Below are 17028 nucleotides of genomic sequence, written 5' to 3' on the forward strand. Positions count from 1 at the left end.
GTACGTTTTCATAGGATGCAGCAACCAGCTCTGGGGATAATCAAAATAGAAGAGGCCAAGCTACATCGTTAGTTTGTGCTCAGAAGACAAAAATAGATATGGATCAAACAGTCTCTCAAATGTCGGCACTCAAAAAGGAAAAAACAAGATTCTTTGTTTGAAAGATATATGTCACTTTATTCATGTGCCGCCCCCGTGCCAGCAGCCGGTGCTGCTCGGATCCGAGGCCTACAGTATGCCTCGAGGGGTCGCCCGGACTCGGGGATCGCGCAGACACTCCGAATAAAAAGGGGGACGTATTTGTACGGGATTGTTTATGAAATGTTTGTGACGCCACCCACGGTGTGTGGTGAAGTGGGACACCACCGCGGCTGTTGTAGGGAACACCTGGGGGAGATGTACTAGCAGCTGGATGTTAACCCTTCCGTGGGTAAGGGTGGTTGCCCCGGGGGCCAGTGTCTCTGTGCAGGGTATGGCGTTGGCAAAGGCTTGCAAGCCCAGATGGACCGGGGGAGAGTTGTTTACTCACTTTGGAAGAAACCACACGAGTCTTTTAGTAAACCAAGGTGTTGGTGGCCGGCCGCCGCGACCGGTTTGTCTCTGGTTCCCCACCCGGGCTGGTGGTCGCCATCCTTTCCTCTGCACTTGTGTTGTTGTGTGTTTGGACTTCCCAGTGTGAACACGGGAGTCCGCTCCCGGCTGGATGTGGCCTGAGGAGCCGTGCCCATCCGACGCTGACCCGTGGGATCTACAGGCCATGGCGGTGGCCCTTTCCCTCTCGTTGGGTGGTTGTCTACTTTTAGGGACTTAGGATGGGACAGGACCTATAATCCTGCCCTCAATCGGTTAATTAGCTGAGCCTTTGTCTTCGGTCCTAGCTTCAGGGTCCGAGTACCCCCTGTGTGCACGGTTTACGGCCGGGTCTCCGGTGTCGGTACCGGTGGGCTCCAACCCTTCTCCGGTGCTTCTCGGATCTGCCGAGCCGTCTTCCCGTCTCCTGCTGACGGAGACCACCATCTGCCACCTAGCCAAGGTACCAGAGCTCCGACTCTGGCACCGTTCAACTTGAACCTCCTCTGCTGGAGCTACACTTAGCTCCAGCCCACACTCCTCTCAACATCAACTCTACAACTGATCTGCTGTTTTTCCCGCCCCAGGCTGTCTAGACCCCTAGGTGGGCTTTCCCTAACCGCCTGGTCCCGCCCACTGGTGTGCCTGTTTTTCCCTAAAGGGGGGTGACTAGGGTTTCAGGTCGGCTGTGTGTTGCCTAGATGGGGGGAAAGGTGTTGTGTAGGAGCCTATCTGTGACTACCTGGTTTTGCCAGGGTGTCACATTCACAGCAAAAAGATTCTTTGATCATCGAGAATTGACAGTTGTACAAGAAACATTTCGGCTAACGTCAAACACCTTTTTCAATAAACTGTCTAAAAATAAAGACAATAAAAATAGAAATCAAATGAATAAAGTTATTTCAAATGGAAAAACATTTTTTTGCTTATTTTATATTTACTTTCAATATATTTTTTGTTTATTAAAGTGGAAAAAAAATATAATAATAATTTTACATCATAGCGGTGAAAAGAAAAATGGGTGAATCTCAGTGCTCTTTATAATAAGTGTGATTAATATGAACTATAATCATGTCATGACAGAAAGGCGGGCTTTGCGCGTTGTGACATCGCAAGCCGATGCTGCGATGTCGCACGCGATAGTCCCCGCCCCTGTCGCAGGTACGATATCTTGTGATAGCTGGTGTAGCGAAAATTATCGCTATGCCAGCTTCACATGCACTCACCTGTCCTGCGACCGTCGCTCTGGCCGGCGACCCACCTCCTTCCTAAGGGGGCGGGTCGTGCGGCGTCACAGCGACGTCACACGGCAGGCGGCCAATAGCGGCGGAGGGGTGGAGATGAGCAGGATGTAAACATCCCGCCCACCTCCTTCCTTCCGTATAGCCGCCGGCGGCAGGTAGGAGATGTTCCTCGCTCCTGCGGCTTCATACCCAGCGATGTGTGCTGCCGCAGGAACGAGGAACTGCATCGTACCTGTCGCAGCACCGGCATTATGGAAATGTCGGAGAATGCACCGATGATACGATAACGACGCTTTTGCGCTCGTTCATCGTATCATCTAGCATTTACACACTACGATGTCGAAAGTGACGCCGGATGTGCGTCACTTTCGATTTGACCCCACCGACATCGCACGTGCGATGTCGCAACGTGCAAAGCTGCCCTAAGTGTCATTAAATTATGAATAACGGTTGCCTATATAGCTCTGGGGATAACACATGTCCCGGCTACTTAACAAAATGCATATGCACTGCTCTCTCCGCCCATAATCCTGCCCACCTCTTTCCACTAAAGTAAATGCTGTGAGGTGGGCGGGCTTATGGACGGGTAGAACAGTATTAGCAGCACAATGATCACCGGCTTTGTGCATCTGCTGGGCAATTGTCTGCTGCTATTAAAGAGAACAATTTCACTATTCTCCAGCCCACCTGGAAATCGGTGGGTCCCCCGCTGCGCCCTGGCTCTGACAGTCTCTCCTCCAGCATACAACTCTGCCCCTCCTGTCTATCAGATGAGGGGAGAAAAGCTGATCATTGCCTCCTCATCACAGCCATCCACTGCACTGCACTCACTGCTCGTGAGTTATAGCAGTAAGCGCCGTCCCCCGGCACTAAGCCCCGCCCACCGGCAGTAAGCCCCATCCACCCGCAGTAAGCCCCGTCCACAGGCAGTAAGCCCCGCCCAACAGCATGGACCAAGTGCTGCAGAAATACAAGAAACTTCTGAGGAGATTGTATCCCTCCCTCCTGCACTGTCATCACTCTGTAGTCGGCACTAGCAGGAGGGGGGAGCTCCAGAGGACGCAATGTGACCTGAAGTGAGTACTGGAGCTCCCTGATTGATGTATATAGCCCTACTACCCTCTTCTATCCTCCTATTTGCCTCTCACAGCTGCACTCTCCTGACCCCTGCCCCACAGCTGCACTCTCCTGCCCCCTGCCCCACAGCTGCACTCTCCTGCCCCCACCCCCCCACTGCCCTGTTGCTGATGATCCCTCCCTGTTGTCCTGTGATGGTGGCTGGGTCTCCTCATCTTCATGGAGTTTTTTGTCAGACATTAAACTTTATTTCTTTGTGTATACAGTGTGTAGAAAAAGCAGACATATACAGTATATAACATAAATATAGTGTGTATATCTGCATTTGTGTGAATAAGGGACTGTGTAGATACAACATTTTAGTGATAGAATTCAGACATTAAAAAGCATGAATAATACTAAAAGCACAAAAAAAAATGCTAAAAAAGGCAAACTCATATACCATTAAAAAAACAACTAGACCATACTCATACTCATATTGTATGAAGCTAAAATCCCAAGCAAACATACCAGACAAACATGAAAAACAGTGGTGCGTGTAGTCCACACAGGGGGCATAAAGCGATAGGGGTAACAGAGACTGATGACCCTTAAAGATCAGGGCATAGCTAGTACAAAATAGCTAGAAGTACAAGGACCTTACCCTAGACATATCCATTGCCTGACAACGAGGTATATCCACCCCAATTTTTACGGCGCCCCATTCCTCAGCGGCTGTCCCTGTTACTTCCTATTCTGCCACTATCTGTATACCCTCCACAAAACCTCACATAGTGCAAATATAAAAAACAGACATATCAACACACACAGGGCTAAGAATACACACATATTATATCTGCCACTAATGCCTTCGTATGGATACTATACAATTCCTAACCACAAAACCTGATCAGGAATCCCAATCGTGTGATGGATCGTGGTAGGACAAAAGTAACCCTAAAAGTATTTGGGGATCTATGGCTGTGGATCAGCAATCAGTTTAGTATCCATGTAAAATAATTCTCAGGCCAAAAAATAGCAAATTGGTAATTTAACCCACCTTAGGAACAGTCATTTAAAAAATTGTTAATAATAACAGGTAGGAATTAATTGGCACTTTCTAGGGGATACTTAGCGTGACTGCACAATCCAGCAGGGAAACTGTATCATGCCTTATGCCTCACGAGGATTATATGTATCAATATTCTAGGCACATGGTATGCACCTGAGGAGGACCCTATACAGGTGGCCCCTCTTGTGGGACTTTTATAGTCCCCTTACCCCTGAGGAACCCTGAAGGAGGGGGGAAACGCGTCGGGAATTTCATATTGACAGTGGGGTTTCTGTGGGCCTGACAGATTTTCCTGTGGAATTATCGACTGCACTCTAAGAATCCCCTGGAAAGGGCCAATTCCTACCTTTTATTATTAACAATTGTCCTCTCCCTGTCATCAGCACAGTCCTCTCTATCTTCTCTTGCCACTGCCTTGTCCTCTCTCTGTCATCAGCCCGATCCTCTCTATCCTCTCTTGTCACTGTCCTGTCCTCCCCCTATCGTCAGCCTGGTACTCTCTATCCTCTCTTGTTACTGCCCTGTCCTCTCCCTGTCATTAGCCCGGTCCTGTTTTTCCTCTGTCACTGCCCTGTCCTCTCCCTATTATCAGCCAGGTCCTCTCTAGTCATTGCCCTGTCCTCTCCCTATTATCAGCCAGGCCCTCTCTATCCTCTCTTGTCATTGCCCTGTCCTATCCCTATCATCAGCCCGGTCCTGTTTTTCCTCTCTTGTCGCTGCCTTGTCCTCTCCCTATCATCAGCCCGATCCTCTCTATCCTCTCTTGTCACTGCCCTGTCCTCTCCCTATCATCAGCCAGGTCCTCTCTATCCTCTCTTGTCACTGCCCTGTCCTCTCCCTATCATCAGCCAGATCCTCTCTATCCTCTCTTGTCACTGCCCTGTCCTCTCCCTGTCATCAGTCAGGTCCTCTCTATCCTCTCGTCACTGCCCTGTCCTCTCCCTGTCATCAGCCCAGTTCTGTCTATCCTCTCTTGTCACTGCCCTGTACTCTTCTCCCACCACGCAGCCTCATCATCCACCATTGGCCCACCTCACCATCAGCAGCTCCTTCAGTGATTCAGTTCATTGACCCTCAGCCTGCAGCCTCCCAGCAAGCAGTCCAGGACCTACTGTGCTAAGTATCCTTCCCCTGCTATATTAACCCTTGCTACTGCCGGAATCTATGCCATCTGTACTCATATTAACCCCTTATTATCCATGAGAATAATGAGTGAAAGATGGGTGGGCGTTAATTATTGTGTGTGTGTATGTGTTTAGGTAATGTGAGTGGATAATAACACTGAACATGGACAAAACAGAATTCATTGTCTTTCCTCCTCACTCAACACCCTCAGCCGACCTATTCATCTATATCAATGGCTGCTCACTTTCCCCAGTCCCACATGCTCGTTGCCTGGAAGTAACTCTAGACTCTGATCTCTCTTTCAAGCCACACATCCAAGCCCTCTTCACCTTCTGCCGCCTCCAACTCAAAAATATTTCCCGGATTCGTATATTCCTTTCCCAAGAAGCTGCAAAATCCCAGTGCTTGCCCTTATTATCTCCCACCTGGACTATTGCAACCTTCTGCTCTGTGGCCTCCCTTCTAACAGTCTCGCACCCCTACAATCTATTCTAAACTATGTTGCCCGACTAATCCACCTGTCTCCTCTCTATTTCCCAGACTCTCCTATCTACCAATCCCTTCACTGGCTTCCCATTGCCCAACGACTCCAGTTCAAAATGCTAATCCACAACCTGTCTCCTCCCCACATCTCTGACCTAGTCTCCTGGTAATTACCTGCACATAACCTTCGATCCTCACAAGATCTTCTCTACTCTCCTCTCATCTCCTCTTCCCACCATCGCATTCAAGATTTCTCCCGTGCCTCCCCCATACTCTGGAACGCTCTGCCTCACCATATCAGACTCTCACCTACCTTGACAAGCTTCAAAAGGACCTGAACACCCACCTCTTCCGACAAGCCTACAACCTTCCGTAACCCTCAGTCTGATATAGCGCCGCACAATCAGCTCTGTCCTCACCTCCTGTATCCTCTCCCATTCCTTGTAGACTGTGAGCCCTCGTGGGCAGGGTCCTCTCTCCTCCTGTACCTGTCTGTGATTATTGTACTTGACCCTATTATGTACAGCCCTTTCACATGTAAAGCGCCATGGAATAAATGGTGCTATAATAATAAATAATAATAATAATAATAGATAATTGTAAGTTTTATTGCGTATTAGTATTATAGTTCTATTAGTGTGGTATTAAATAGATTATATTACTGTAGACTTTGTGGGTATGTATAATAATATTGTTTACTGCAATGGACCTATAATAATAATAATTAAAACTTGGTTTTGTCTCAGTTATTCGCTGGTAACCTATATATTTATTTAGCATAGGAATAGATAGCGTTAATCGTCTTTTAAGTTGAATATTAATTATTTTTAGTGAAAGCGGACAATAATAATTAATATTGGGAGATCGCCCTGTAACACTCCCCCTGCAGGTGCGCTGTCGCTTTGCCGGTGCTCGGCCCATGGCGTCCCATCTATGAGATTAGGAACCCACTGAGAGGTTCGCCATGATGTGTCCGCTGATTTCGTACAGTCTTACGTTCATTCTTGTAAATTTTGCTTAAACATAGATCAGTGTATTTTTTGGATGTAGTTTTAGACGTGAGGTCCACATCTTTTTCTACAGCCATGTCTACATTAGATTACCCCTATATCTGCAGGTAAAAATTATTATCAATGTGACAAGTTCTCTTAAAGTGAAGAAATAAATATCATAGTTTGAATATATTTACTTTTCCACTTTTATCATTGATGGTGTGTAATAGCATAGTGATTTTGTAAGTTCTTGACGGCGTCTCCATTCATTCTGTACTAGTTTTTTTTCCCAACAGCCCCATAGAGAATAAATGGAGCAGCTGATTCATTTTGTAATGGGGATAAAAGTTTCCTGTTGGGAGATAAAAAGTCTGCGATTCACTGTTGGACCCCGCACTATTTAACTTCTATAATTTATTATTACTGGACCATCGCTTTAATACAAATTAACCTGTCTCTATTTGATTGTCTCTGGAGGGTGAATAATACGTTTTTATGAGTTGGCTTTACACTCCAAGAAGTTAATGTGTTGAGTAAGTAACGCACATTTTTATCATTCATTTTTTCCATTTAATGGATTTTTAGATATCAGAACGAGCCTTGTTCTGAGACTCCATAGACATACATTGTATCAGAGCACAGTGTGATCTGGAGAGTGTGAATCGCCGTCACGTGACGCAGAAAAGGGGTAGAACGACGCTGGATAGAAGAGAACACAACCATAGTAGAGTATATTAACATACTGAAATTACAGTGCATATTGTCACACTACAATATGGAGGAGAGGGGCATAGACCCACTGCTCCCAGAACCAGGCTTACCCTGAGAGGGATATAACTAAGCGCCTACCCATTATTTACCAAAGCCTCTGATAGTGAGGATGGTCTTGGCTGACGATAGGTACCAGTTACCACTCCAAGGCAACTCCTGGTTGACGCTCTCCAATAAGGGGCTGCTCGGCTCAAGACGCGATGGAAGGAACTGATGAACTGCCTCTAGGGAAGGATAGGGAAGGACACTTACCCTAAGCAACCCTGATCTCCCTAATCTCCCTAGATGGGTTCTTTAACCCAGTGTGGCAATCACGTTCCTATCACCTTCCTGACTAGTGCGCAGGGTAGCGGGAACAGTAATCCCGCTGTAGGTATAAAGACACAAAGGAGATAAGACAGACAGGGGTAAAAGAAACAGCAATTGTACAAAACACACCAAACTACAGGAGGAAGTAAAGGCAACGGATAAGTGAAGCAAACTAAAAAGAGATAAAAGATAAGGAAGACACCAAACAAACTTCCAAGCAGTAGTCTCCACATACGGCTCCTTAAACAAGTTCTTTGTCCACAGCTCACTCCACACCAAGACCAAGGTATAGTAAGCTATCACTGGCAACTACCCAAGCTGAGAGGTGAATAGTTACAGCAGAGGGAAGTAAAAAAAATCAGCTGAGATAAAAAAGGATGAAAAGCCTAAAGAGACCAAAAGAACTGCTTTAACACTTGCAGCACCGGCCTAAGGAAAATCTGGAAAGTAAAGGAGATTCAATCAGTGCAAGTGTGTGTGTAGCCATGGGCTGTGATCTCCTGACACTTGAAACACAGGGGACCACTGTCTGTGCCCCGTGATAAATACACACAGATTTAGGGGAAAAAAATGAATGGGAGGCTTCTTAAATTCAATGGTAAAAATTCCAAAGATCGATGCCAAAAACAAAAATGTACCTGATTAAAAATGATGTAGATTTCATCATGATCATTATTGTAGTTTCTTCACAAGCATATGTGGAATTAAAGGGACATTCAATAATAACGTTATTACACATCACTATTATATGTCAGAACCATATGTGTTGGAGATCTGGTGAAAAGGCCAAGGCCCTAAGAATAATTGATTGGGGTCCTTTCAGTTTCTTCCCTTTGACCTTTCTTCCTGCACATAGATGATGTACTCAGGTGAATGGTGGGTGGGGATTTTTAATATTTTATTTGCACAGCACAAAAGCGTAATTAGTGTTATATCTTCTTTATTACAAGAATTGTGGTGTTTGGACACTTTCAGCAATTTCAGAATTTAACCGAATGATTAATCGCAGTTCCCTAAAATTGCAGGCAGCCGAGCAATACAGTAATAACTGGTAACAATGTCACACACATTGGATTATAACAGTGCCCCCTCCATTTACACGAGGCAGAGAGCCAACTTTTATACACATCATAATCTCACACAAAATGATGGCGTAAGTCACTGAAATTTCTTTTCATTGTCTTCTGGTGTTATAGAATTTTGGTTGCTGGTTTCTTGCAATTCTGAGTTTCCCCCGGGTGATGTGTTTTCTGTGAAGAGTAATATAAGGACAGAATGAGTATCGATAAAAAATCTTCTTATTAAACCAAAAGAAACAACTGCTTTTACTGCACAGCAGCAACATATACTTTATCATATATATATATATATATATATGTATTTGTATTGTCTGATATTTGTTCTTTAAGGCCCCGTCACACGCTACGATATATCTAGCAATATGTCGTTGGGGTCACGTCGTTAGTGACGCACATCCAGCATCGTTAAAGATATCGTAGCGTGTGACAGCTACGTGCGACTGTGAACGAGCAAAAATACTCACCTTATCGTTGCTCATTGACACGTCGTTCATTTTCATAAAGTCGTTCCTCCTTCTGCGCGCCGGTTGTTCATCGTTCCCGTGGCAGCACACATCACTCCGTGTGACACCCCGGGAACGACAAACACAGCTTACCTGCGTCCCGCCGGCAATGAGGAAGGAAGGAGGTGGGCGGGATGTTTACGTCCCTCTCATCTCCGCCCCTCCGCTTCTATTGGCCGGCCGCTTTGTGACGTCGTTGTGACGCAGAACGTCCCTCCCCCATCAGGAAGAGGATGTTCGCCGCACACAGCGTCGTCGTCCGGGAGGTAAGTGCGTGTGACGGGGGTTAACAACTTTGTGCGCCATGGGCAACTAATTGTCTGTGACGCACAAAAGACGGGGGCGGGTGCGATCGCTCATGCGATCGAACGATATATCGTCTCGTGTAACGCCGCCTTTATACATGGCTAAAAGGCTTGACCAATCTGCACTAAAGTTTGGCACGTAGGTAAATCAGGGACTTCCTCAGGTTTTAGGTCAGGTTTCGGCTCTCTAAGACTTCCAGTTCTCGAAATATTCACCAAAAAACAGACACAAAAGTAAACTTTAAAGAGGTGGTTCACTACTTAGTTTTCATAGGCACATCGTTAGTTTGTTGAGAAACAAGGTTTCTCTCAAATGCCTTTTGTTGCCAATAGTGCCTGTGAGCGGCACTATTGCAGTCCACTCACCCCCTTCGTGTGACCCCCCCCTGGGCTCCGTGACCTCTGATGTCCGGTGATGTCATGTCAACTTCCAGTTGACCTGATATCACAGAGCCCGGCCCCAGTCTTCCTGAGTGACTAGGCTGTGAGTAGAGTTTCACAGCCCAGCATCTCTCTGCTCTCTCCTTCACTACAGAGCATTGCAAGCAGGAGCGATGCCGGGCTGTGCTGAGCAGTGAAACTCCACCCACAACCAAAAAAAAAATAATTGTTGTTTGATGTATGTTCAGCTGAACAACTGGACGAATCTGCACTAAATTTGACACATAGGTAAATGAGGCATGTCTGCTAGTTTTATACCGACTCTCTACGATCTAGTCTTCTCAAGATAGTCATGATTTTAAGTTCCTTGTGTTGTTTTATTGTAGTAGTGAGACTAGAGTCTTGCTGACCTACTCACTAGTCAGGGTAAGTCAGTGTCATTGAGGGCTTAGACATCTAACGGTGCATGGGGAAGGACCTGTCTAGGAACGTTAGGGAGCTCAGGGATCAGTCATAGGTGAGTGTGAGGTGGAGACCCCTTTTCGCCTCTCCCTATCGCCAGGGTCTTTATTTACCTTTGCCCTGGCTTTCCCCTCTGTGTTGCACCACCCACCAAGCTTTCCCTCGCTCAGGCTTGACAGATGCCAGTGAAAGACTTTGTCTACCACAGCGTGAGAGAGGTGAGGGTGGGGAGGGGTAACCTTTCCTTTGAGAAGGATAAAATTGGCATGCACTCAGTCGAATACTTCAAGGTTCTGGTGAAGCTGTGGAATCCCCAAATACTGTTTGTAGAGATTCCCCGTACACAAAATTATCTTGTTGTGACACGAGCTGGAGGCGCGGGCACTCATTTACATATCTACAATAGGCGCCATTATGAATAGCTGGGTTGAAATGTTACATTCATGTCATATTTACCTGCAACTTCTACATATCTGTCTTGATTGGAAGCAAGTAGGAAGGCAGCTGAGAAGAGGAGACATGTTGGGGCTCCGGTACACCTGGGGTGGGCATACCCCCAACTGTCTGACAAATATTCCTCCTGACTCCTCCATACACATACACTACTGTGAGCTGATGTGTTCTGGTGGGTTGGATGGAGAAAGTGATTGGCAGGCACCAACAGAGTAACCCCTCCTATAGCTGCTGTATCACAGATACTGGAACAGTTTTTATTTTTTTGTGCTCCTCAGGTCTAAAGTTATGATTCCCGGTAATAAAGAAGGAATTTCCCCTTCAACCAACTAGACGTTTACCACAGAAACTCTACTGAACGGTCCTCCTTAGGGATCGTACAGATGATTGTAATATATGAATGTTTGCCGTCCAAGAAAAAAATCGGACAGGATACTGAGCAGAGGCAAAAACATGCAGATTTGTCTGTATAAAGAGCGGAGGGAAAAACCTGCAGATGTGTCTGTATAGAGAGCAAAGGGAAAAACCTGCAGATGTGTCTGTATAGAGAGTGGAGGAAAAAACCCGTAGATGTGTCTTTAAAGAGTGGAGGGAAAAACCTGCAGATGTGTCTGTATAGAGAGCGGAGGGAAAAACCTGCAGATGTGTTTGTATAGTGAGCTGAGGGAAGAACCTGCAGATGTGTCTTTAAAGAGAGCGGAGGGAAAAACCTGCAGATGTGTCTGTATAGAGAGTGGAGGGAAAAACCTGCAGATGTGTCTGTATAGAGAGCGGAGGGAAAACCTGCAGATGTGTCTGTATAGAGAGCGGAGGGAAAAACCTGCAGATGTATCTATATAGAGAGCGGAGGGAAAAACCTGCAGATGTATCTATATAGAGAGGGAGGGGAAAATTTTGCAGATGTGTCTGTATAGAGAGTGGAGGGAAAAACCTGCAGATGTGTCTGTATAGAGAGCGGAGGGAAAACCTGCAGATGTGTCTGTATAGAGAGCAGAGGGAAAACCTGCAGATGTGTCTGTATAGAGAGCAGAGGGAAAAACCTGTATAATTATAAGAATAATTATATACGGTAATGGTTACCCCTTTTTGCATACAGTGGTGTATTCTCCCATGGAATATAATGCATTCCCCTGTGCTATGTCCAGCAGTTTCCTGTTTGCCTGTGCACCTGCATGTTTGCCCAGGCGGCTTGGCTTCTCCCTGGGCGCGTCACTTATGCCGTTGCCTTGGCGACGTCCACTGCCTATGTGGGAGGGGCTGTCTCCATGACGGTGGCTGGATGCGCCCGCGGTGACGCTGGACCCCCGGGACATCCGCGCATGCGCCACCCCGGCCACTGGTTACTGCTGGTCAATCTAGAATGAGCACGCAGGGCTTGCTCTAGCACACTCCCCCACTCTGTGACACCCACATCCATGGCGGTGAAGGTGTTGTTTGGCTGTCTCCTAGGCAACATATTGTGACTTAAACGTCATCAGGCACACACACCCCCCCTGAACACCAATAGAGAGATTTTTTAAAGCTCACCATAAATACCGAATATAAGGGTTGCTCTGATTGGTTCCCCCTAATGTAATCCTATTGGTATATTTCGGTATAAAAGGGCGCTCTATTTGAACATGAGGGCACCCCCGGAAGAAGGCTTAAAATCGAAAACTATAGGTCGGGGTTTCTGGATCCTCACTCCACAATTCAGGTACAATACAGATCTTTGTGAATTGCCGTTGTACAGATTTTTCTTTCTTTTTGCATTCTATGCCCTGTATATGGAGTTATCCATGTACAACTTATGGCACGGATTATTTCTCCGTGTATGTCGGTTGTTCTAACTTGTCATATATTGAAAATTGTAGTCTTCTTATTGTTATCTCCTTATGCATTTAGTTATAATCAAAGGGTTTCTCTGTGCTTTAGCTGAATTTCTGCAGTCATTGTATATGGCTGCAGATTGGTGAATCCTAACTGTTTGCACACTGCACACTGTCAGGATTCCCCTCAATTGTCAGATTTAGTGGGTGGTCATGTGTTGATTAAACACTCACCTTCTTCTCTCAATAGATTATTGAAAAAAGTGGCCGAGAATCTAGTCGGCACGTGACCACCAGTGTGGTAATCATATACTGACAGCCATGTGACCGCCCCCTTGATCTGGTCATTGAGGGAGATGCTGACAGTGTGCATGGTGCATTGGAATTCTTCAATCTGAAGTCATAGAGAGTGACAGAATATATATAGCTTATGCCTGGAAAACCCTTTGATGATAACTAAATGAATATTCTGCCCATCATAAGTAAGGATGCTCCCCTCCCTGCCCCCATCTAAACCATAAATGAATCCTCTTTTATCCCTCCCTGGTATCACCGGCTTTCTACATATTCCCAGTGATTTCATTTATGGCCATTTTCCATTATATCTCTGATTCTACCATTGAAGTGAAATCGTTAGGTCCATATGACACTGAGTTCAGTGTTGTTGCCGGTGGTTCTTACCTGTATCATTTAGTTGGACACTCTCAGGTTTTTCCATAGACTCGTGCTCCCATGTCACCCGCAGAGGAAGCTGTGTCTGAGGAATCCTACACTCACTGATGGCGTCATACGCCTCCTCCTCTTCTTCATTCACCAGAAGGATTGTTTTTGATGGCATTACACTATTTTCTTTATTCTTCCAAGTTACTTTTATTTTTTTAGGAAAGAACTTTCTTATCTTCACAGAGCAGAGCACCTCGCCATTGCCACATGGGGTTATTGATGGTCCTTCCCTCAGCTCCGGGGTCACTGAAAATGGAGAAATAAGTAGAAAAATGAGATGACTTCGCACTATCATAAATCATGGGTGGAGGCCTGAATACTCTATATTCCTCATGATATATGAAGCCAGTGAAGAAAGGTGGTGATCTGCTTTCAAGTCCCCGAGCGGGAAAAAAGAAACAATTGTGATTCACACGAAAAAAAGAAGAAAGCGGCACTTACTCCATAAAACACTTTTTAGACCTGGCCTTTAAAACATGAAGACAGGCAAGGATAGTGAGAACACGGGCGCGACTGGTCAGATGACGGCCGTTTCGCATATATAGATGCTTCTACTGGTCTGGAAGCGTCTCTATACAGGAAACATCCGTCATCTGACCAGCCGCACCCGCGTTCTCCATATAAAAAAATATATATACTGCTAGGCAAAACTATGAATAAGAGGGGATATGAACTCCACTGATCTGAATAAGGGTTGTGAAAAGCCATAGTTTTTCCTATTTGGTGGCTGTAGACCTTTCCAGTTTACAGCTGATCACTGGGAGTCCTGACTGGTAGACACTTTGGGGGCCGATTCATCAAGGTGCACATTCATATGTTTTCAGCCCCATTTCAATGGCTCAATGTAACAGGTTTTATAAGCCTCTGGATTGCTGACTTCTCTGAAAACAAGTCTATGGGACTCAGAACAAGTCTATTGAGCCTCGCTCTGTGTCCCATAGACTTGCGTTGAGAAAATTTAAATAAGTGACTTCTGCTTCACATAAGAAACACTGCGATTTTTCAGTTTGCAGCTGCAGTCATGTGGTGCCAGAGCGGAGCTGAAAACGGGTGAAGACGGCTACCGGTCACTATTTAACTCCATACCTTACACACTAGAATGGAGCACCTTAAGGCCCCCTTCACACGTCCGTGAGAAACACGCACGTGTGTTACGGGCCGTTTTTCGGGTCCGTGTCCCGTTTTTGTGTCCATTTTTATGGTCCGTGTGGCATCTGTGTGAATTGCGTATGCTAGCCGTGTTTGTGTGTAGAACGTCCGTGTGTGCGTGTGGAATTAACGTGTATGTGTACGTGGAATGTCCGCGTGGAATGTCCGTGTATGTGATGCACAATGTCGTTTATAAATGTCGGCTGACACCCGACAGAGTTGCGCGATGAGAATGAACTCGGGTGAACTTCACCCGACTTCATCCTCATACCGCGGCTCTGTCTGTGTCGAGTGCTGATTAGCGGTCACCTGTGAAGGATTCACCGGTGACCGCTAATCCCCCGAGTGACTGAAGTTTTCCCCCCTCTCTCATACTCACCGATCCCCGATCACCGGCGCGGCGCTGCACGGCATTCACACTGCTCCGGCGGCTTTTACTATTTTGAAAAAGCCGGCCGCTCATTAAACAATCTCGTATTCCCTGCTTTCCCCGCCCACCGGCGCCTATGATTGGTTGCAGTGAGACACGCCCCCACACTGAGTGACAGGTGTCTCACTGCACTCAATCACAGCAGCCGGTGGGCGTGTCTATACTGTGCAGTAAAATAAATAAATAAATAATTAAAAAAACCGGCGTGCGGTCCCCCCCAATTTTAATGCCAGCCAGATAAAGCCATATGGCTGAAGGCTGGTATTCTCAGGATGGGGAGCTCCACGTTATGGGGAGCCCCCCACCCTAACAATATCAGTCAGCAGCCGCCCAGAATTGCCGCATACATTAGATGCGACAATTCTGGGACTGTACCCGGCTCTTCCTGATTTGCCCTGGTGCTTTGGCAAATCGGGGTAATAAGGAGTTAATGGCAGCCCATAGCTGCCACTAAATCCTAGATTAATCATGTCAGGCGTCTCCCCGAGATTCCTTTCATGATTAATCTGTAAGTTACAGTAAAAAAACACACACACCAGAAAAAATACTTTATTAGAAATAAAAAACACAAACATATACCCTGGTTCAACAATATAATCAGCCCGAAAAAGCCCTCCATGTCCGGTGTCATCCAGGATGGTCCAGCGTCGCTTCCAGCTCTGCTACATGGAGGTGGCAGGAGCTGCAGAAGACACCGCCGCTCCTGACACCTCCACGCGGCAAATGAAGACAGACGCGCGATCAGCTGAGCTGTCACTGAGGTTACCCGCTGTCAACGCTGGATCCAGTGACAGCGGGTAACCTCAGTGACAGCTCAGCTGATCGCGCTATTGCCTTCATTAGCTGCGTGGAGGTGTCAGGAGCGGCGGTGTCTTCTGCTGCTCCGGTCACCTTCATGCAGCAGAGCTGGAAGCGACGCTGGACCATCCTGGATGACGCCGGACATGGAGGGCTTTTTCGGGCTGATTAAATTGTTGAACCAGGGTATATGTTTGTGTTTTTTATTTCTAATAAAGGATTTTTTCTGGTGTGTGTGTTTTTTTACTGTAACTTACAGATTAATCATGAAAGGAATCTCGGGGAGACGCCTGACATGATTAATCTAGGATTTAGTGGCAGCTATGGGCTGCCATTAACTCCTTATTACCTCGATTTGCAAAAGCACCAGGGCAAATCGGGAAGAGCCGGGTACAGTCCCAGAACTGTCGCATCTAATGTATGCGGCAATTCTGGGCGGCTGCTGACTGATATTGTTAGGCTGGGGGGCTCCCCATAACGTGGAGCTCCCCATCCTGAGAATACCAGCCTTCAGCCGTATGGCTTTATCTGGCTGGTATTAATATTGGGGGGGACCGCACGCCGTTTTTTTTTAATTATTTATTTATTTTACTGCACAGTATAGACACGCCCACCGGCTGCTGTGATTGGGTGCAGTGAGACACCTGTCACTCAGCGTGGGGGCGTGTCTCACTGCAACCAATCATAGGCGCCGGTGGGCGGGGAAAGCAGGGAATACGAGATTGTTTAATGAGCGGCCGGCTTTTTCAAAATAGTAAAAGCCGCCGGAGCAGTGTGAACGCCGTGCAGAGCCGCGCTGGTGATCGGGGAACGGTAAGTATGAGAGAGGGGGGGAAACTGACCGACAGACTGTGAGAGAGGGACAGACAGACAGAGAGACCGACAGAGAGACAGAGAGACCGACCGACGGACTCAGGGAGATTGACCGACATACACAGAAATAGAAAGAATGGCCGACATCACTAGAAATAAAAACACCAAACGGACACGGACTATAGGTGGATGCATACGTGTTTACTAACGTGTGTGCACATACCCATAGACTTTCATTGTGTCCACGTGTGCGTGCTCCGTGCAGATAACGGACATGCATCCGTGCCAAACGCAAACACATACGGATCACGGACACGCACACACGGACATAATGAAATAACGCACGTGTGACCACAATCATAGATTAACATTGGTGCACGTTTGGCCGTGTCTCCAATATATACGGAAACGGAACAAACACGCACGTGTATCACGGACGTGTGAAGGGGGCCTAAGATATACTTTATATAAGTGATTTCAACCTGATACAAACAATTTAAAA

The 17028-nt window shown here is 46.6% G+C and overlaps 2 protein-coding genes across 2 annotated transcripts in view; both read right to left on the reverse strand.

Annotated features, from left to right (window-relative positions):
* LOC142246771 (uncharacterized) overlaps positions 1 to 6637 on the reverse strand; it is an 82557-nt gene extending 75920 nt beyond the window's left edge. Inside the window, exon 1 of the mRNA XM_075319822.1 lies at positions 6547 to 6637. Coding sequence (XP_075175937.1) covers positions 6547 to 6637 — 91 coding nt within the window. The remainder of the gene's footprint in view (positions 1 to 6546) is intronic.
* A 1868-nt stretch (positions 6638 to 8505) lies between these two features.
* LOC142245622 (uncharacterized) overlaps positions 8506 to 17028 on the reverse strand; it is a 66334-nt gene continuing 57811 nt past the window's right edge. The window contains exons 16-17 of the mRNA XM_075318486.1: positions 13295 to 13582; positions 8506 to 8872 (exon numbers count right to left, since the gene is read on the reverse strand). Of these exons, the coding sequence (XP_075174601.1) occupies positions 8781 to 8872; positions 13295 to 13582 (380 nt within the window). The 3' untranslated portion in view covers positions 8506 to 8780. The remainder of the gene's footprint in view (positions 8873 to 13294; positions 13583 to 17028) is intronic.

This window comes from Anomaloglossus baeobatrachus, chromosome 7 (assembly GCF_048569485.1).
Source record: "Anomaloglossus baeobatrachus isolate aAnoBae1 chromosome 7, aAnoBae1.hap1, whole genome shotgun sequence".
Taxonomy (NCBI): Eukaryota; Metazoa; Chordata; class Amphibia; order Anura; family Aromobatidae; genus Anomaloglossus; species Anomaloglossus baeobatrachus.